The sequence below is a fragment of the Drosophila gunungcola genome, assembly GCF_025200985.1.
Source record: "Drosophila gunungcola strain Sukarami chromosome 2R unlocalized genomic scaffold, Dgunungcola_SK_2 000030F, whole genome shotgun sequence".
Taxonomy (NCBI): domain Eukaryota; kingdom Metazoa; phylum Arthropoda; class Insecta; order Diptera; family Drosophilidae; genus Drosophila; species Drosophila gunungcola.
The window spans coordinates 763,984-784,966 of record NW_026453176.1 but is presented as its reverse complement, the minus strand read 5'-3'; the positions used below and the strand labels follow the sequence as shown (position 1 = coordinate 784,966).

The following is a 20,983-nucleotide window of genomic DNA, read 5'->3' as shown; positions in this document are numbered from 1 at the left end:
ACATGCGGCTATACAACTTTTTAGTTTCCGTGTTGCCAGATGGTCTCCACTAACTTTCGATTATGCACTCGCTAAATTCTACACCGTTAGCATAGCTCCAAATCATGTAGAAACGTCCAAGTATATTTACTTTTGACACGAGCCATAACTCATGTAAACTTAGCATCGACTGGAACCAAGAACCATGTCTTGGCTGATTAAAAGTTATCGATTTATATTAAGCCGTGTTGCAAAACGCCAAAATTGTAACGTCTTAAAATTTGAAAGTGTTTGAATGTTTCACTTCAAATATTTTTTGGCACGTTAAAGATACCAAAACCTTTTATTTTGAGGTGACAAAAATATTTGTGTCATGTTATCCATAGTAATTTATAATGCAAGATAAAATAAGCATTTGGAAAATTCATCCCGACAAATAAATCAATATTTATACGAATGTTAAGTTAAAAAATGCATAGTTTAAGCTTTAAGAACAAAAACGCAGTTTTTTCGCTTTTAAAAAACTGTATAATATATATTTTTATTTAAAAAAAGACAGTCAGTCTTTGTGCAACAAATGTACATGGATAAATGCCGCGTTTACAATCGTTTTTTCGCTTCGCTCCGTTTTCCGTTTTCCATTTTGTTTTTTTTTTATATTTATACTCTTGTTATATTTTGGTTGTAAGTACCGTTGGGGGAGGAGGGATTTCTCTTGTGGTCGATTAAGTAATAGTAATTAATTTTCTCTCGTTTCATTCGTTTCCGTTTAAGCGATACTATTTTGGTTCAAGTCCTTGTGTTTTATGTACATATTTAAACTAAATTACAAGCTACAAATTACTAGTTTGTGTTTTTTTGTGTGGGTGAATCTCGCTTTCAATTATATGTAAGTACAGTGTGTGTTGTGTGTTGTGTGTGACGTGTGTTACAATAAATATCTCTAAGTTTAAGTATGCCTTAAATGCTAGGATACATACATACAAAGCTGCTAGGCAGAGAGGGCGGCGGGGGGCGTGGTGTCAAGGGGAATGTGGGCGTGGAAGGGGCGAGGGCGGGGAAGGCAGCTGCTACAAATACCGGACTTTGGGAAATTAACTAACATGCATACACATATACATACACACAGGTCTGCTGGGTTCTTCAATTTTCATGATTTTGTTTCGTTTTGAATATGTTTGTCTTCTTAGTTTTGTTTAAGAATTCCTATTTTTTTTATATTAGAAACTGTTTTTCTTTCTAAAAACATATTTGAAATATATGCAGTTTTAAAATATTTAAAGTGTAAAAAAGTTCAAGTGATTTTTTTAAATCCAGTTCTTGTAAAATACAATAATTTCTTTGTCTTGCAATTTTTTTTTTTTAATTTATAAAGCATCCAAAACCCGTGAAAGCTAAATCCCCACAACAGACCCGCTGGACAAATCGATTTTACAGATACAAATAGGGTTACGACTTAAGCTACGGCCTACAGCTATGGGCTAATGGCTACAGGAACTAGTGCTAGTGCTAACTCGTAAAGTTGTAGCTGCGCACCGCCCGACCGGGCGTCACCAGCTCCACCTTGATGTTGGCCGTCGCCGTCACCTTGGTGGTGTTGCTGTCCGAGTGCGTCGTCTCCACCGTCACCTCCGGCTGCACCACGATGCTCTGCAGCTCCGGCGGATAGGCCGCCGCCGACGCAAATGGGGGCGGCGGCGGCGGCTGCTGCTGCTGCTGGGCGGCGGCCTTGTGGTAGGCGGGGGGCGGGGCCGCATAGGAGGCGGGCCGCGATTCACGCGGCTGATAGCTCCAATCGTTGGGCATCTGGATGGACGAGTTGCTGGACTTCCACGACTGCGGCTCCTCGGTGATCGTGGTCAGCGATGGATCGTTCACGTCCTTGTGGTGATGGTGATGCGACTTCTGGCAGCTGCCTCGCGAGGATCGTGATCCCTGCACCACATAGGATTTGCCAGATCTCTTGCTGCTGCGCACGGGCAGTGGCGACGGCGTCGATATCCGGTCAGGGTGCTCCAGCGGCACCAGTTCCGCTTCCGGTCCCAGCATGCTCAACAGAATGGGGAACACCACCAGGCTGTTGCAGGCGCCCACACACAGAACCACCAACAGGAGCCAGCAGAAGTGACGGATCACAAACTCAAACGGCGAGGTGGACAGCATGAACACAGCCACTCCGGAGGTCAGCATGCCATGGACCAGTGGTCCCAGGGACATCTGCATGCTCAGCTGCACGCGGCGCTGTCGATTGCCCACGGATGTCATGAAGCCCTTTAAATAGAAAGGATAAGGGTAAGTAATATTAAAAACACAAAACAAAACGACCAGTGATTTGGAGTAGAACCCAGCAGCAATTTTTAATTTGATTAGTTTTAAGACTCAAATATTCTTAGTTTAGTTTAGGTCATTATTTTGGTTGTTTTGGATTTGTTTAGTTAGAGTTAATTAACAATTTATTCAAATCATCTTTTAAATGTTTTCACTGTTTATTTTTTTTTATATCAGTGTGCATATTAAAATATAAGCTTTGAAGCTATTACCTAGTAACATACAACAAAATAAAAAATTAAAAAAATACATATTTTCTAACACATTTGTTTTTCTGACATTAAGAATTAGACACTTGATAAAACTTTTTGTTTGAACTGTTATTTGCAGACAGAGGCCCATATGTGCATAATTTAAATGGAGTACTCACCAGTGATATCAGCACATTGAAGCACAGCATCATGCCCACGCTGAGAATAAGTATGACGGCTGGAATGGCCGACAGCTTTATGCCCAACAGGGTCATGGCCCCAAAGATCTGGGCCAGCGAGGCCAGCACGCTAAGGATCACCAGGACGGCGGACCAAACGGAGAGCAGGAGCAGGGAGACCAAGACCAGTGCGGCCAGGAGAACGCAGGCCAGGATCATGGCCAGTGAGGAGCGCAGGGTCATGTACTGCTCCCAGAAGATGAACGGAATGCCTGTGGATGAATTAAAAGCGAGGGATTAGCTGAGCTCAATTTATGTGGTAGCTATTTGTAGACTTACCCGATGGATAGTTGGGCAAGCCGAAGCCCTCGAACTTGACGCTCAGGTCGCGAATGTGACCTATCAATGTCTTGATCTGCGAGGTGTCCGTCAATCCGTGCAGGTAAAAGGGCATCTGAGCGTAGACCAGCGGCAGACTCTTGGGGATCTTTAGCTCATACTCGTTGGGCTGGTGAAAATACTGGCGCGGTTCTGGATACAATTTGCCCTGAAAAATATATGTTTCAAATATACATTCAGTTAACATTCTTTTAAGGTACATAAATATAACAATAAGAAGTAAATGTAAATGATATTACATTAAAAACTTTCACTAAGTTCTAATAATTCCCAATAAGTTATAGCAGAAGAGATGACGTATAAAAAGCTTTTAACACAATATTCAATTACAAATTGAAAGTAAACCCACCTGGGAGGCTCCGTAGGCGAAGACATCGTTGGTGGCCCATGCCGACAAATAGTTGTAGAAGGCGCGCGGGTTGATGATGCCATCGCTGTTGACCAGCCGATTGGTCAGCACCAGGTCCTTGTCCACCGGATTGTCGACATGGCCCGTCTGCACGATCAGTTTGTAGGCCAGGATGGCGTCGCTGCTGGCATTGGGGAACCAGCACTCCTTGGTCAGCCGTCCGTCGCGGATCTCCTCGTCGAAGATCTTCTGCAGATTGCCCAGCCATTCGCTGAAGTGCAGCAGCCAGAAGTCCGGCAGACCACCATTGTCGTTCTTGATCACGTGTGGCACCCGGACAAAGGAATCATGGTAGTCCCGCAGCAACTGCTGCTGCGTGGGATACTCGAAGTTTCCCTGGGTGACCGCATACATGCTGTAGAATCCGAACATACGAGTTTGGGCATCCAGGAACTTGTGCTCGTTACTGTGCTTGGGCACCAGATCGATGATGTCCAGGCCATCCTGCAGACGTGTGGAGGCATACAGGCTGGAGATCAGGGCCGCCAGGAAGCCCATCACTGTGAGGAATTTCACCCAGCTGCGCATGAGGAATGGTGTGTAGTGCTCGAAGGCGAAGTTGGCCAGGGAAAAGGAGGCCAGGGACTGGCTGCCGACGGGACCCTGCTCTAGCAGAGGATTCTGGGCCGGCAGGGGCATCCGGCTGCTGTTGTTACACCCCTTCGGATGCCTGGCACCCCGTCCATTGTTGTTGTTCAGGGACAGCACCGGTGGCGCCATTTTGGGTTGCTCCTTCCACACCGGAAAACAGCAGCAGAAAATGTCCGCCCTGCCCGCAGTTCGTCTGCGCAGATCCAACGAAATCATGGCCGGAAAGACCAGCAGGGCAGCAGCCAAATTGGAGCACATAACGATGGCGGCCTGCAGGCAGAAGACCTTCAGAGCCGGCACAGGGATAAAGGCGGCGGCAAAAAAGGACCCTGCCGTGCTGCAGGCACTGAACAGGATACTCGGGCCCACTTTCTTCAGGATCAGCTTGGTCTGCTCCCGTCGATTGCTCTCCGCGTAGGCAGCTGTCAGCATGAAGATGTGATCCACGCCAAGGCCGAGGGCCAGAAAGGGCACCACCTGTGTGCTGGCCGCATTGAAAACGATCCCGAGGAGGGCACTCAAGCCCAGACCTGCGGCTGTGCTGAAGCACATGAGCAGAACTCCGGCCACGCCCACACTGCTCTGCCCGCGGACGGGATCGCGCCAGCGGAGCAGGGTGCAAAAGGCATACAGCACGGTGACAGCCACACCAATCACTATGGAAAGGGCACTGGGATGCGAGAACTTGGCCAGTATGTCATCGAGGGCCGCCGAGCTGAACACATAGATGTCATAGTTGGCGGCAATCCGCGACTGCTTGCGCAGCAGCTGCTCCACTTCGCGGGAAAAGTTGCGCTGCCAGGCGTTCAGCACCTCGGCGGCCTTCTCCTGCGACCAGCCGAGATGGTGCACCTTATAGTTGTCCTGCCACTGGTCATACATCTCCTTCTCGGTCATCAGCTGCACCACCGACTGCAGCGCCTGGGCCTTCCTCAGGTGTCCGCTGCGGTTCCGCTTCGCCCCGCCCACGATCAGCTCCTCCGGCCAGTGCATGTGCTTGGCGGCATAGCCGTAGCATCCGCCGGACAGGATCGCCCCCACATCCGGCGGCTGGCTGCTGTTCTTGTTCGGCGCCGTGTCCGGGCAACTGGGATTCAGTGGATTCAGGCAGGGCTTCTCCATGTAGCCACTGCCAATGGCCGCCCGCTTCATGTACTGCTCCACGGTCTCGAAGTCGAAGCTGATCTTCTCCTCGGACATCTTCTGCTTCATGTACTGCATCACCGAGGCGGGATTCAGGGTGGTCCACAGGAGTCGCTGGTTGAGGCCTCTGCAATGGGGAAAAAATTATTATACATCATCAAAAGTTTAAACTTTGGAAATCATTCAATAACTGCTTAAATTTTAGAAGAAAGTTTAATTAAGTTACCAAATTTAAATTAAAGTATCTATCAATGCTCATATTATATTGGTCATTAGGGTCATGTTAAAATGGGAAGAGTTAAGAAGCCTTAGAATATCCAATCTAAGATAACAAAGTGGCAAAAATAGAAAAAAATGAGAGAGACAAATGTTTATTTTATTCTAACGCTTACATATTTTAAGATAATTAAATGACGTTTAGTTAACGTTTAGTATTAAAAAAAATATATATAAAAGAGAGTAGATAAGTTATCTCAATTGAAAAAGCTTAAAAGACAGAACTACACTTGTAAGATTAAAATATACCCAACATCTTATTTAACATGGGGTTAGTAGGTGTTAACTTCAGGCTTAACAAAAAAGAAATAGAATGTTATAAGTATTAAAATAACTAAAGAAGATAAAACTACAAAACAGAATAGACAAGTTATCTCAATTGAAATAGCTATATAGAACACAAATATACACAGGTTAGGTTAAATGCAAACGAAATAAGATAAGATAAGGAGCTACAAAACATTGAGACTTTAAAAATTAAACCGCAAAACAAGGAAGTTCAAAGGCTAATCAGGGAAAAGTGAACGCACCTCGGCAAAACAACCTCAGGTTAGCGTATACAAGACACTTACGGTATTACGACCGCCGACTCCGGGCCCAACAGCTGGCTGCCCTCCCAGAAGCAGTCCAGCGGCGTGATGATCGAGCACGGGATGAGGTGGCGCAGGATCTGCTCGATGTAGTAGATGCCCTCGAAGGAGGGCGTGCTCGGCATGTTGCACATGTCGCGCAGCCCCCACTCGGTGTCGTACAGGTGCACCTTGACGGCGGTGGCCTTGACCAGGACCTCCAGGTGGGCGAGCAGCGCCTGCGGATGCAGCACGGAGGCGTTCGGGTCGTGGGTCGTCTGGATGAGCAGCTGGTGCGTGGCCGCCTCGTCCTCGCCGATCGTCTTCTGCGTGTAGGCCAGCTCCGCCTCCAGGCGTCCGCCCTCCTGGATCCACAGCTGGTGCACCTTGGAGTGGATCTGGGCGCTCTTCAGGCCCACGCAGAAGGTGCTCAGCACCAGGATCGCCACGAACAGCACCTTGCCCGCGTGCTTCTGCACGGAACTGCCGAGCGTTTCGAGGTGGGACTGGAATACTGATCGCAGATAGATCGCCGTGCGGCTGCCACGCGCCTTGCCCTGCAAAATGCAACGAAATACGGAATTTGTCGTTTAGTTTGTTTGTTTCATTTTCGTTTTTTTTTTTTTAATTTCCCTCACCGGCTCTGCTGCAATAAATAACGCATTAAAATTATAACGAAACAGCGTGTGGTCATAAAATTTATTTCTGCGACTCCCAATGAAGCCAGACCGTCATGGTCGTAGTCTAAAGTTTTTATCACTGGGGCAGACAATACCAATACCATACCCAAAAAAAAAAATAATGGTTATCAACAAAACTTATTACTTATATTGTCATATTGTCACTTGAAAAAAACCTTTTATGAAAACTCTTAACAAAAACTTCCAATGAAGTCGCCCTGTCATGGGCGCAGTCTGGAGTTTTTTTTCTTCTCAGGAACAGATGGTATTTGAAATTACAATATAAATAATAGTTTCGAGTTACCATTCAGATACAAAATTGTAAGATATTCTATTATGATTCTATCCAAAATCATGACTGATATTACAATAAATGTTTGATTTTACTAGGCTTTTTTTATTGTTTTAAGGAAACATTTTTATCCCCTTTCCTAGGTCCCTGCTTCCGGACCCCACCCAAAGACCCGAACCCACGTCCAGAACCATGGAACCACAAAAACAACACAAGACGCCGCTGTCGTCATTGGCGGGCCGAAAAAAAAGGCGAACCTATAATCGCCTGCTTGGGCAATTGGATCGATCGCTGCTGAGGCTTTGGGCCTGGCTCGAACTCGGCTCAGCTACACTCCATTTCGTGCTTCTTCCCCGTTCTCCAGCTGCTGCAACGTTGCACGGAAATTAAACCCCTTTCCACCAAAAAACAAAAAAAAAAGGTAACCATGAAAAAAATAATAATGAGGCTCGCGCTAACGCTAACGTCTCAATCGAAGGTTTAGCCCAACAATCAGACAAACAGTGGAACAAGGTTTCATGAAATGTTTTTGTTGTTAAACTATTTTAAAATAAATAGCCCAGATAAACCTTTTCGTTTAATAATAAACAGACAATCCTGTGAAATACTAATAGCAATTTATTATAAATATAAAATAAACTTCACAAGTTTCACAAACTTAAATGTAAAACTGTGCAATGAGCAATTTATAGTGTTGTTAGTTAGCCTTATGTTTTGAATTTATATATTTACAGGTTTCATCACAATTCGTACATACTTTTTATTTCTAATGTTTGGAAATTAGATTTTATTTAGTAAATTGTAAAATGCTAACAAAAATGTTACCAATTAAAATAAGAAATTCTTTCCTAATACAAACTTTTAAGACAAATTTTTTCTTGAACATGAGCACTGTGCAACTGTGGCGCACCCAGTGAAGTCGGGAATAAAGGCATCCAAATAACACATTCCACACAGACCCGAACTCGAATCTTCTCGAAGTTGTGCTCTTCGTTCTGGCGTCTTTGCGCTGCGCCCGCCTTTTATCGCTTTCTCACAGATTTTTCCCGGGCCAAGTCAGGTTGTGGCCAGCACAAAAAAAAAAAGTGGAGTGGTGAGAAAAGCTGAAGCACCCAGAAATGGCTTTGTTGTTTGCTTTTTTCAGCGTTTTACGACTACCGTTAAGATAAAGCGGGAGTCACTCGTAAATAATGCACCGCTCAATGTCTTTGTTGGCTTAGGATCAAATGGTGTAGGATGGATGGATCGATGGATATGCAGTATAGTATCACTGCACTTCCTGCTGTTTACTTATGCTGGCCAAGCTAGCCTTACCGCATTTCCGCAATGGAAGAAAAATAAGACATCAAACGCGGCGCGGTAGACTTTGTCGCCATTAATTAAGTCGTTGGCGGCACATCCACTTTGAGACTGCCTGCGGGGCGACCTGTTCGTGGAATTTTTCCATAATTTTTTCCCCATCCCATGCAACACAAGGTGCGCAAACAAAAGATGCACAAAATTCTAGGAATCTCTGGCCACAAACATTGTTGCCCTGGCCCCTTGGGGCGGCAGGGTTTAAAAATAAACTTAATCTAGATTTGGCCGGCATTCCAGTGACTCGCAAACTGTGTGTGGCTCAAAATTGAGCCATCAACGCTTGTCAGCAGCCGTCTCTTTTGCTCCGCTCAAGCCGTCTCTTTTGCTCCACCCTAGAGCCGTCTCTTTTTTTGAGCCTCGGATACATGCTGCTCGATCTGTGTGACATATCATCAATCTTGCGCTGTTTTTGCCTTGCGTGCCTCTTTTTCCCTGTTTTTTTTTTTCATGAGTTTCGTTAGTTTTTGCCCACCCCCGCAGCTCTTGTTCGCTGTTGAGGAAATGTCACGCATTGATTTATGATCCTGCCCGGGGTTTCCTATGTTTCTCTGCTGCATTTTCAAATGAAAATGTTACTTTAGCTCTTTGTGCTCGCTTTTGTTGCTGCTGTTGCGACAGCTTCATTAGAAATGCGCACACACAGCAAAACCGAATGTTCCTCTGGCCTCCGAGCTCCTTAATCCCCGATGCGCCGAAATGGAGAAATGAAGACAAGCTCACAGAGACCGGGTCCCATGACGAATGGGTTCGAGCGAGATACAAATACGGTGGCCGAAAAAGAAGACAACAGTTGGGAAGAGCAGGTGCAGGTAGAGCTGAGATATTGGGTTAAAGTATAACAGAAGTACACGGAGAAAAACCCATGTTCTTAGCTTGTTCTTAGCAAATCTTTACTTTTCTTGCATTTAGAATAGATTTTTAAATAAATTAAGAATAAGAAACATATATATTGGAAAATTTTTTTTTTTATTTCTGCAAAAGGTTTTTTTTTTGTTATTACGAAAAATTACTTTGTTATAAGTGAAATTCATGTGTTTTATTACTTATTGATTGAATGAAAAACAATCGACTGCAGTTATGGTAATTTTCACATAGTCATAAAAAAATATTTTAGAAAAATCTAAGCAAAATGTTGAGATTCTTTTATTGTGTATGTTTTAATAAAACCATGCCTTAATTTCCTGGTAAAGCAATCCCTAACGTCAAAGCTTTCTTCAAACAAATAACAAAAAAGCGTATGTTTAGAGTTCTCTGTTCTCTGATGTAAACAATCTCGAAATCTTCGCATCACGCATCAATCAATCAAAAGGTCCGACACATCAACTGGCGGGGCAAAAAACAAAAAATCGAATTTCCTGCGGGCCCCCCACAGCGCCTGACTACTTAATTACACGGGTCGCTTTGGGAACCACTCTAAATATGAAAAAAAAAAATCAAGAAAAAAAAAACATTTCCATGCCATTTGGAAATCTGAAAACCACTTGAGTCTCGGCTCGAATATGGTGCGTTGGGCCATAAAATATGAGCGCACCCAGTTATGCCGCAATAAAAATCGAATGCAAAACCACAAAAAAATAAAAAAAAAAAAACATTTTTAGCATAAAATGAAATTCAATATGGCAGACCACCCAGATCCATTGAATATGAATAGGGCATCTAAAGAATTATGTATATGGACAGGCGATTCCATTGCGAGACAAAATTTATGGATTGAGCGAGCGCGTGAATCATTTACGGGGAATCTTTTTTTGGATTTTTCGATCCCAGCTCAAGGGATTACTGCTCTATATATACAGAGGATCCGATCGGAGGAGCTTTGTGTGAGTGTTATAGCTTTCCCATGTTTCTCACGTAAACGTGTGCCATAAAACTTGTAGCTACCATAAAAGTTATATGCCACTTGATAACGTTTTTGAATACAAAATCTCGTGCATTGCCACATCCGATCTTGGGTATGTACACACTATACATATGTATGTCTTATGGCTTAAACTCTTTTTTTATTTTTCCCATCTCGCCCGCCTGGCATTTAAATGGAACAGTGTTTTGTTTTTATTTTCACATGCCATTCACACAGCTGCGCAGAGGCTGTCAAACAAAATAGCCCAAGAAATGGATATACTGCGTCACCGGTGGGACTATTTAATGTTTATTTTTAGCAGGGATAGGGAATTTCGTATTATATTGCTCCATACAACGATTTCCCCGGCCGTTTGCCGCCGCCATTAAGGACCACACACACAGTTTTTCACATTTGCTCGGGCGGGCTGAAAGGTAAATTGATTTCGAAGCAATTAAAAATGAGGCCCAACCGAATGTGAAACCGTTGAATGCAAATTCTCGGTGCCGCCAATTTATGGCGCCCCCAAAACGTGACTAGCAAACCGTCTGCCGCATTTAATACCATTTTATGCTCTTTATTTTTGCAGCGAGCCCGTACAAAAAAAAAAAAAGCAAGACAAGATACATATTTGCATGGCCGTAAAACGAAATCGTTAAAAAAGGTTTGAAGGTCACAGTGCGACGGCTCAGGTGAGCGATCAGGCGGTCAGGCGGCAGACGGTTTACAGTTAACTCCAGAAGCGCCAGGTGCAAAGCCAAAGGACCACCGACATGGCTCCCCGATTATTTTCCCTCCCCGAGGCAGCAGTCTGTCAAGAAAGTTTTGTAATAACTTCGATTTCAACTGGACTTGCAGCAAAGTGTAGTGAATTGAATTGAATGGAAGTGAAGTGAAGTGAAGTGAAGTTCACCTGTCCCTGCCCTCTGGAGAGGCCGTAACAATTTTAATTTCTTTATTATTTCGTCTGAAAATCGAAAACGCAGCCTACCTGACCGCCGGCATAGCATTCGCAGGTACACACGCACGCACTCCCAAACGCTCGGTATCGTATCATATCGTTTCGTTTCGTTTCGTTTTGAGCTCGAGTTCGAGTTCGAGCTCGCGTCCGTTCAGCGGAGTTTTGTCCGTCCATCGAAAGGGGCCTCTGTCCGTTAACTGCTTTTTCAGTGAATTCCGTGATTATTGCTTGAATGTTTCTTTCCGGTATTCGCTCTCTGTCACTGTGTCTCCGCAGTGTATATGTACCTTTTTCTTAGTCTGTCTCTGTTTTTTTTTTGGCTCTAGGTCTTGATCGTAAGTAAGCCCCTCTCTGGGGTTTCGGGTTTTGGGACTGCGACTGCGACTGGGCTTGGGCTTGGGCTTGGGCTTGGGTTTGGGCCAGGGTTTGGGTTCGGGTTCGGGTTCGGGCCGCGTGCTGTGTGGTCGAGTTAATGTCTTCATAATTCTCCTGATTTTTCTTCTTCTCTCTCTCTCTCGGGCCGTTGTTATGTCTTGTTTCGGCCTCAGACCTCAGACCTCAGACTGATGAAGACAATAACAGTTTTATGTGCGGCTCGTCGTCTCTCGGCCAAAGTCGTTGCCGTCCCGTCCCTAATGAAGACCAAGCTGAGGCCGTCTGTACAACAGCATTTCGGTTTTTTTTTTTTTTTTCTTAAAATTTTTTCTCGGTTTATTTTCATTTTTTCCCTCACTTTTTTCGTTGAGTTCCAGTTCCCCGCGCCAGCTGCAGATGGCAGATCAAGTCAAGTTGGCCACGTTGGTGCGTTGAGTGTGTGTGAGGGCTCGGCAGATGAAGCTGTCAATTGTGGGATCACCATGTGGGAGTTATGTGGGCCATTGGTGTCGTGCAGGGGAAATGTGTTCAAGCCCCGGATAATGGGCCAAAGGATTATGTAAAAAGTCATTTGTGGACTATTTACGAATGGGGTGCAGCGACCTGTGGAATCCGATTAAAGTTGAACTCAATAATGTCATCCAAAGGATGCATGGTTTCTATAAAGAACTTATAATATCCATTGAAATCTAAAACTAAACCTGATTTCCATGATACACTTAAGATCATTAAAAATACTATACAAAGAATTGAAATTGTTCGCTCTATGTTTTTTTATAGGTCTTAATAAATGTGATAATAAGTAAATTCACCTGAAAAGATTATCTAATCGAAATGTAAAATATTTTTATTCTGTACTTATAAACAGTTTTTGATAGTAATCATTTTTAAAAGTGAAAAGAACAGATACACTTTTCAGAATTGTCAGTTAGATTTTCCTAAGCATATTCAAACAATCCTTGTGAAAGGTATGCCATTTCCCAGAAGTGGACCATTTCTAAGCGTACACACCTTATCTTGTTTTGCTTTCAACACGCCCAGCATGTCAAATTACAGTTAACTTGTTAAGCACTTCCTCTCCTTTTCTGTTTGTGTCGCCGTCCCATTCCCTCCACGTAACCCTAAGCCGGAAACGCCTGTAGGCGTGAGATATCTTCATCGACATTGTTCTGCGGCCTTCTGGGAAGCAAAAACCCATCGATGGATCTATACTACCCTTCTGAATATATAGAATAGCAATTTATGCAGGTATCTTCCCGCTCCCTATCTATGTCACTCCTCGGGGGAGTTTGCTCAAGGATTACACTCCACTCTCCACTTGAGATCCCGACTCACCCTCGTTTTTGCTTTCGGCCTGATGCCTTTGATCTTTCTTTTACTTCTTCTTTTTTTTCCCCTATTTCGTTTTCGTAAATATTTTTTAAGCATTTAATTGTACATATATTTCTAAACTGTATTTTAGTTGTGGGAGGCTGCTAGCGCTATCTGAACTCCCCCCTCCACTTGGTAATATCAAATAACAAATATTGATCTCGAGTGTGACAATGATTTATTTGCCTTACACCTTCAGCGCTCGAGATCTTATCAAGCAGATAACAATCTGGGAATTATAATATTTGACTTTCGGTCGGAAAGTCAATAGGCAATGTTATCTGACTGAGGTTGTGACGTCTTGATTAAATATTTAAGTTACCTACAAAGTTAATTTTGAGAGGGAAGGAGAGCCCTTGGTGACCCAGGGAAATCTTCTAAACCTCTTTTTTGTTTAATAAATCGAAGAAGTTCACAGTTCAAAGAAATTTCCTATAAAAGATTTCATTCTTCATCAAAAATAAATGCCAAGTTGCAATTTTCTTGTTTACCCGAATAATTAAGATGCTCCCGCTTATGGTTAATTTCAAAGTTTGTGCCAATGGGCTACTGGTTTTTATTTTTTTAAGATGTTTTCCTTTTGGTTTTTGCCATGTCAAATTGATAAATGTTTGCCTTTTGTCTGTGTGGATGCCACAAATATTTGTGTTTGTATTTGTTTTTCGTGAGCAGTTGTGAAAAAAGCGAAACGGACATGGGATCGCCGGACATCTCCCGGCATGACTAAACAAATTTATTGCCCACTGGAAACGAAGACGTCTTCAAAATGCCGCCAATGTTGCTTAACTTCCTGTGCCAAGTGTGTGCGTTTCAGTACGAGTGTGTTTGCCTTACAATTGGCACAGCAAACGGGGAAAAAATGTGGGGGAGGGGCCGGGAGAAGATGAGGGGGATGGGGGGAGGGGGGAGACAAGCGATTTCATTCATGAATTCATATGTATCTTATAGATACAACGAACGTCGGCTCGAGTACATGGCCTGCATCGATAGTGCGGCATTGCCATAAATGAGATTTCAGCTTGTGTGATTTTCAGTCGCCGGACATAGGACAAATAATAAATAAATATCGATGGACGGATGAATGAATTCAGTCAGCTATGAGATACTCTAAGTCAAAACTGAAAGATACAAACATTTGTTGATTTGTGGTTCACACATGCAAACACATTTCTGCAAGTAAAAATAGATGAAAGTGTTTTCTTTGTAAATGCTTTTGATTTATGGGGGAATAACGTAAACAAAAGCACAAAATACCCTGACTTCGACTGTCTCTGAAAATATGAGTTAACCATATGTTGGCATCCCACAAAACGTATTTAAATAAACAAATAACTAACAAATAAATAAAGTTGAAATTAAAAATAGCAAAAATTTATATTAATAATAGTAATATTATACAATTTTTATCTAAAATTAAACATATATTGATTTTGTTCTTAAAATAAATAAATAAACTGTCCTAACTACATCATATATTCGTTGTACTCCCTAGAAGATCATTTTCGTTGAGCAAGTAATTCTCATCTTCATTTAACATTCATATCATGAATGAAAACGTCATCCCCTCGAAGACAACGCAGACCTCCCAGCAACAAATTTTTTCCAGAGAAGTAAATAAACAAAAATAATAATAATAATCGCTTGGGGTAATTTGCATAGTCGCCAAAAAAAGCGAAGTAAACGCACTGCGGATCGTTTGCCAGCTTCGTTAGACGGTTTTAATGTCTTAATATATTTCGTTAAATTGAGTCATTAAAATAAATCGCCATCGACGATGATGATGACGACGACTTCGACCACAAAAGACGCTGACGATGTCGGCGCCATCACGATCGATCGTTTGCCACAACTTTCCAGAGGAGTTGGAGTTCATGATGGGGCAGACTCAAAAGCACGTTACAACCGAGCCCCGAGAGGTTTTACGAGAAATAATTGAGATGCACACACACACACACACACGGCGAGGGCAAAAACAAGCGGAAAACCAACTCGGAGGGGAAAAGTGGAGAAAAGAGGGGGAACAACAACAGAGCAAGACACGCCACGCGGTCGCCAAGGAACTGCATCTGCAACTGCAACAATGATGAAGACATCAAGCTGTAAAAAGCATCAGAGAACCAGCGAGAAAACTTGAGGCGGTCCACACAGAAAAAACTTTTATTCGCCCAAAAATACTTGTTTTCAATTTTCTTAAATATTAATTTTAGATATTTTACTCATTTTCTCTAAAAGACAGTCTCATATATATATTATTTTTAATTTGGTTATTTTACATTGGTTACATTTCCTTTATGATTTATAACAATAAGTCTGATAATAAAAATTTGTAAAATGTATAAATTAAACATTTTTGGCTTTCCAGTGTAATGACCAACAGTTTGGCAGTCATTGCATGTGCAAAGGCCACAAAAAGAAAACGCGTGCGTCAGTGAAATTTTTCCTTTGCCTCAGTACATATATATTTTTCTTTGCTTTTTCGGCCACCCGCATTCAATGGCCCGAACCAAACCCGAAAAACGATCTCAGTCTGCTTCATTTGCATCGGCGGCAATAACAACAGAAAACAGAAATGCTTTTGGCAACGACAATGGGTATAATGATTGTTTACTGTTCTTTTTGAGTTAGAAAACGGTTTGAGCTACGAAATTGGGATACTCTACAGGCAATTATTGCCAACTGAATAGTCTTCGGTAAATATTGTTTTACCATGTATAAAGAAGTTAAAGAATACATGAGTGACCCAAATTTGAATCGCTTTAATGTACGTTATGTTTTATTTAGTATGTTATATGGTTTCTCAAAAATTGACGAGATAGTATAAAATAGTATTAAAACAGCCCACTTAAAATTTATTATAAATATTACTGTTATCCTTGTAAAAATTACAAAGTTTTCCTTTCATTATTTTATAAAATATTTACCGTATCATTTTTGAATAAAATACTTAATGTGCATTGAAAACAAAAACATAAAATGTAGTATTTTGATTTGAAATAAATATTTAATAATATTATTATTTATGTTAATGTCAAACTTTTAAGTCATTAAACTATTGCTTAGAAATGATGTAGATGGCGTATTTGCGTCACACATGCTTCTAATCAATCTGCGGAGAACTCCCCAAGCAAAGTCGCCCCACGGCTCGAATCAAAGAGCATCCGTGAAATGTGGGGCTGGAGATTGGGGGCTAGGGTGTCTTTGGGAGTGGGAGTGGCTGGGGGAGGGCAGGGGAGGGGGCAATGGCAGTCCGGCCAGCAGCAGCACGTACGAAATGACTCTCGCGGAGACCTCGGCGCCCACCCATGTTGGACGGACACACAGACACAGATACAGATACGGATACGGACCAAAACCAACATCAGCGCACTGAGGGCAAGTTGTTGCTGGCGTTGTTTATTATTTTTTTGTTTTTTTTTTTGTTTTCTGTGCTGCGGCTGCTGAAGCTTTTTGCTTATTGCCGTTTCGCCTTTTGCCTTTTCGGCTGCTTTCCACAACTACTGGTACTGGATCTCCTGCTGCTGCCGCCTTTTTGCCCAGCATTTTGCCCAGTCTCTTGCCGTTTTCTGCCTTGCTGTTTTTGGCGCTCGCTGCAGTTGCGGTTGCAGTTGTTATTGTTTCTGTTTTTGCGGTCAGGCCAACTCTGCACAGTAGCGCCAAAGTAATGAAGTTGTCTGTGGATATGTCCGTCTGAATCGGATCGGTGGGTCTCGATCGCAAAGTCGAGAACGAGAGTCCTGCTGTGTGACTGCGCACAGCGAAAATAGTTGTATGTTGATGGCAGTGCACAGAGCAAAATTGGTAACAAAATAGGTTACTACATTTTGGGTGCATTACTTATTACCATGATATTGCGAAAATATCAAAATTGTCAAACTAGAAAAGCAAGCAGAGTCGGTAAAAAGGTAAAATTGTTGCCATGATTTGTAAAACATTTTACCGGGTTTTGATGCCATTATGGTATTTTTATAAAAAGATTGCCAACATAAGTATCTTAATAAGCAATAACTTATTTAAATATCCTTTACATTTTATTACAAATCTTACCTTTAAAATCCTTGCAAAAGGTTTTAAAAGTCAAAAATCAAAAACAAAAATATTATGTAAATTTGACAACTATTTTAACAAACGATCTTTTCATAACAAATGTCTATATATAGAGGTAAATCCTGCACGCCTTTTAGATATAAAGAATAAAATAACAAAATTAGCATATAAGCCGATTGACTACACACTGCGCATAGATTTTAGCTAATCACTGTAATTAATAGGCTGCCCGAACAACCACAATCAGACAACTCTATTAACCAGAGAATCAAGCAAAAGAAAACGAAACGAAATGAAATGAAATCGAAACGACTGGCGAAGAAGACATCGACGACGAAAAAACGTGAAAAATATTGCGAGAGATATTGGCAATAAAATTTATTGAAATCTGTCCCGGCGATTTAATGGCCGCATTAAACAAAGGCCGCTGCGCTTCAAGCTTACAGTCGAACTTCTAAAATCTTAGCTTCCCTATATCGGATTTAGACTCTCTCTCTATTAGTCTAAAAATTTGTATATCAAAATAAATAGAGGTATTTGAATTTGACATATTAGCTTGGTAAAAAAAAAAGAGTTTTTTTAAGAAGTACTTCAAAATTTTGTTGGTCTCTGCGAAAACTGATAGGCCCATGGCAACAATATAGTTTCGTTTTTGTTTAAGAATCTTTTTGCTTAGTTTGTTCAATCCTAAATACGGAAACACCAGTTACTTTTGGTCAGTGTTTAAACCTATGATTTAAAATATTGTAAATATATGTAGGCCTTTTTAACTTGAGTAAATTCAATTTGAACATAATTTCGTTTTGAAAACTACAAATAATTTGTTATATCTAGTCTCCAAAAGCTGTTATTATTTATTAATATTGAAGGTTCGTTTTAAGGGGCTTCTACTGTAGTTCGGCACTCACCTTATCTATCTGATCGAGTGCCACTTGGGCGTCCACCCAGCTGGTGCGTATGTAAAGATCCGAGAATAATTTCTCATCGACCACATCGCCGTGTGTGTCCGGAACGCGTGGGAGGCTGTCGCGGTCCATTATGGTTACGTTTATAGCCGTATTCCGGATTGCGGGCGGAATTCAGTGGATTTGTGCTGGAAATGTGCCGTTGGGTTCTTTATACAGTGCCTGCCGTTTGTCTGCGTCCGGGAACTGAGACTTGGGAGGCAGCGATAGTTCGTGGGCTTTTGTTTCGATTAATTGTTATTGGGATCTCGTATTTTGTTTGGCTGCATTTTGCACTTCACTCCGCATATTTTTTTTTCGTTTTTTTTTTTTTGTGAAGAAGAGACGCTCTTTACCGCTCGCTCTCTCGCTCTCGCACGCTGTGTATCTGAGCTCTCTTTGTGTTGTTTGGTTTTGTTGTGATTGCTGGCTTCGCTTTTGCGCTGGGTTTAAACGATTTCACGATTTAAACGCGGTTTTCGGGTTTTATCTTGGGCACAATTTTTTGGGGGAATTTGACAGGATTTTCACACATCGTTGACACATGGAAAAGCGACTGGCGGACGCCTCACGTTTTCGTCTCGGTTTTCTACTCTCTCGCCTTTCGCTCTTTTACCTTTACTTTACTTCACACTGCGCGACGCGCACACACACAAACACTGCTGCTGGCTGGCATTTGTTGTTGCCTGACATTTAATCCATGAACTTCGCCTCGCATCAGTGAGATACAATATCAATATCTAAGCTTTTCCACGAGTTCTGTGCTATTTATCTTGTTGTTATGCCACACACAGAGAGTGATAGCAGTCGAAAATATAACTTAGAGTCATCGCACTCCGCACTCACAACCGTTTCGTTCGAGGATCGCACGCAGTCTGAGAGATGTATCTGTATCTCGTGGATGCGGCACGCCACTCAGGCCAACAACTTCATTAGGCGAGAGCGCGAGCGCGTGTGCTCCTGAGTGTGTGCTGCGCTCTACGCTTGTGTGCGTGGGCGACCCATTCACAGACAGCTAAACGCTCTCCGGCTCTCTCTCTTATGCTCTTGAGCCGTCTGCGGCCATTTTGGTTTGAGTACGCTCTCTGCGAGGGCTGATACAACGGTTATTAAATGTCAAAAATACCGAGGGGTGTTCGTGGAGTTTCCAAAAAATACCAAATTTTGATCGGATTATTATAAAGTTAACAACATTCTTTGTCAAAAAATTAAACTTTAAAAATTTGAAGTTATTTACTTTAAGTATTCGTCAAAAATTTGAAGTTATTTACTTTAAGTATTCGTCAATATATTTTGTTAGTAATATAACATTAATTTTAATTTTTAAAATTTAGTTTAGTTTGGTGGTTTTAAATGCATTTAGTATATTTTTAAAAATTCACTAAATATAAAAGGTTTAAATACGCTATACTAAAACATCGGGATTTCATATAATAGGCCTCTGGATAAGAAAAATGATCTACAATATTCGATATCAATATGAACTTATCTGGTAATATAAATATTTTTTTGAAATTTTAAACTTTTTATGACTTATTTTAGTTTTTAAGACAATCTCCCCATTCAATTCACTCTAGTTTCTATTGTTTGCGTGAATTTTATTTTTATTTTTGCCGAGACCACCCAAAGTGCTTTTGGCTGCTGTTTTTGTTGTTGATGTTGCCACGGTGGTTCATTTCCATTGCAGTGTGGACCACCCAAAAATAAATTTGTTGCTGCCTTCATCAAACTGAAACCGTCGAGCGTTGTGGGTGGTCCCAACCCTCGCCGACCCTCTCCTCCACACCCCTTTTCTCAGCCGACGTCGGCCTTCACTGGAGCTTTCATCTCTGTAAGTGTGTGTAAGTTTGTTTGCTTGTGGGGAGCGCGTGCGTGGCAGGCTGGGCCTGTAGTTGTGTGTGTTTTCGTGCCGCGAACTGTTGGCAAATTTGTTAGCTTTACATTGGTTGTGTTTTTGGTTTTATGGCTGTGGCTGCCCCATGCGCTGATGTCTGTTTTTGCATGTTCCCGATGCTAAATTATGAGCGGCAGGATGTTTTTGTTTTATTTTGCAGTATCTTCGCCCCATGTATCTCAAATGTTCGAGATATTCTGTGTGTGTGTGTGTGCAGGGACCACACAAGTTGAGATGTTTTGTTTTTGCCGGTAAAACAAATTTTTGAAAAAATTATAGGTTTATCATAAAAAGTCCTGAAAATTTCCTCCAACAAACAAAAATATATACAATTGCAATTACGTTGATTTAAGAAAATATCTTTTCTAGCCTTACTCTAAATGATCATTTGAAACTAAAGTTTGCCTCTTAATTTAAAAAATTGAAGGACACGTTTTGTATGCAATGAATAATTTAACAAAAAATGTTATAAAAATAAATTTAAAAAAATTAAATTTTTAAACCATTTTAATTTCCTTTTTAAAATTCGATGAATTTATGAATGAAAACGCATTTGGTGACTGTGAGGGTACCCCACACTCTTCGCATCACCAATTTTCCTTCTCGAACCAGGGCAGCAACAAAAAAATATACAAACAAAAACTCTTCAAAACGACCGCAAAAATTGGCGCTCGAATCTTAAGCTCCATCGATATTCAAATTTGAATGCAACTGCAGCGTCATCCTCCCTCTGTCGCTCTCGCTCTCTCTCACTTCAGGGGGGGGATAAAGATGTAGAGGGGGATGTGGATGTGAATGTGGACCCACCACCGAGCGGGCTATAATAAACAAAAAAACAACTACTCTCTCCCTCTAACTCGCTCACCTGAACTAACGTTGCAACCATTTGTTGTTGTGCTCTCTCATCAAGCTTCCCCTCTCTCAGTCTGCGTGTGGCGCATTTTGGCGACATGGGCGGCATTTTTTTTTTTCTCCAACATGCATATTTTAGCTTTATTTCGCTCTCCCGATCTCCCAAGATTGCGCCATCTTTGGCTGTCTCTTCAGTTTTTGCTCTCAATGACTTGCAGTTTGTTTTGCTTTCGCTCAATTCGCCTGCAGCTCCAATTCCCCAAGAGAGATAGAGAGAGGGAGATACTCACATACACTAGTGCAGGAG

The 20,983-nt window shown here is 42.0% G+C and overlaps 1 protein-coding gene across 2 annotated transcripts; it reads right to left on the bottom strand.

Annotated features, from left to right (window-relative positions):
* Nucleotides 1-465: 465 nt before the first annotated feature.
* Nucleotides 466-18,996, bottom strand: LOC128256787 (protein patched). 2 transcript variants are annotated; one of them, XM_052987410.1, is made up of 6 exons: nucleotides 11,227-12,216; nucleotides 6,068-6,621; nucleotides 3,426-5,346; nucleotides 3,017-3,224; nucleotides 2,678-2,949; nucleotides 466-2,250 (listed from the first exon to the last, which is right to left on the bottom strand). In XM_052987410.1, the coding sequence occupies exons 1-6, from the start codon at nucleotides 11,368-11,370 to the stop codon at nucleotides 1,489-1,491; spliced, it is 3,861 nt and encodes a 1,286-aa protein (XP_052843370.1). In that variant the 5' UTR covers nucleotides 11,371-12,216; the 3' UTR covers nucleotides 466-1,488. The 2 variants fall into 2 exon arrangements, with proteins under 2 accessions (XP_052843370.1, XP_052843371.1); XM_052987411.1 differs by lacking the exon at nucleotides 11,227-12,216 and adding an exon at nucleotides 17,895-18,996 and having other exon boundaries at nucleotides 470-2,250.
* Between the last annotated feature and the right edge of the window lie 1,987 nt (nucleotides 18,997-20,983).

Excerpts from the sequence above, each read along its gene's own strand:
- LOC128256787 (XM_052987410.1), bottom strand. The coding sequence starts at position 11,370 with ATGGACGGACAAAACTCCGCTGAACGGACGCGAGCTCGAACTCGAACT. Across the intron at positions 6,622-11,226 it reads AATGCTATGCCGGCGGTCAG|GGCAAGGCGCGTGGCAGCCG; the intron begins GTAGGCTGCGTT and ends TGCATTTTGCAG. Across the intron at positions 5,347-6,067 it reads GAGTCGGCGGTCGTAATACC|AGGCCTCAACCAGCGACTCC; the intron begins GTAAGTGTCTTG and ends TCCCCATTGCAG.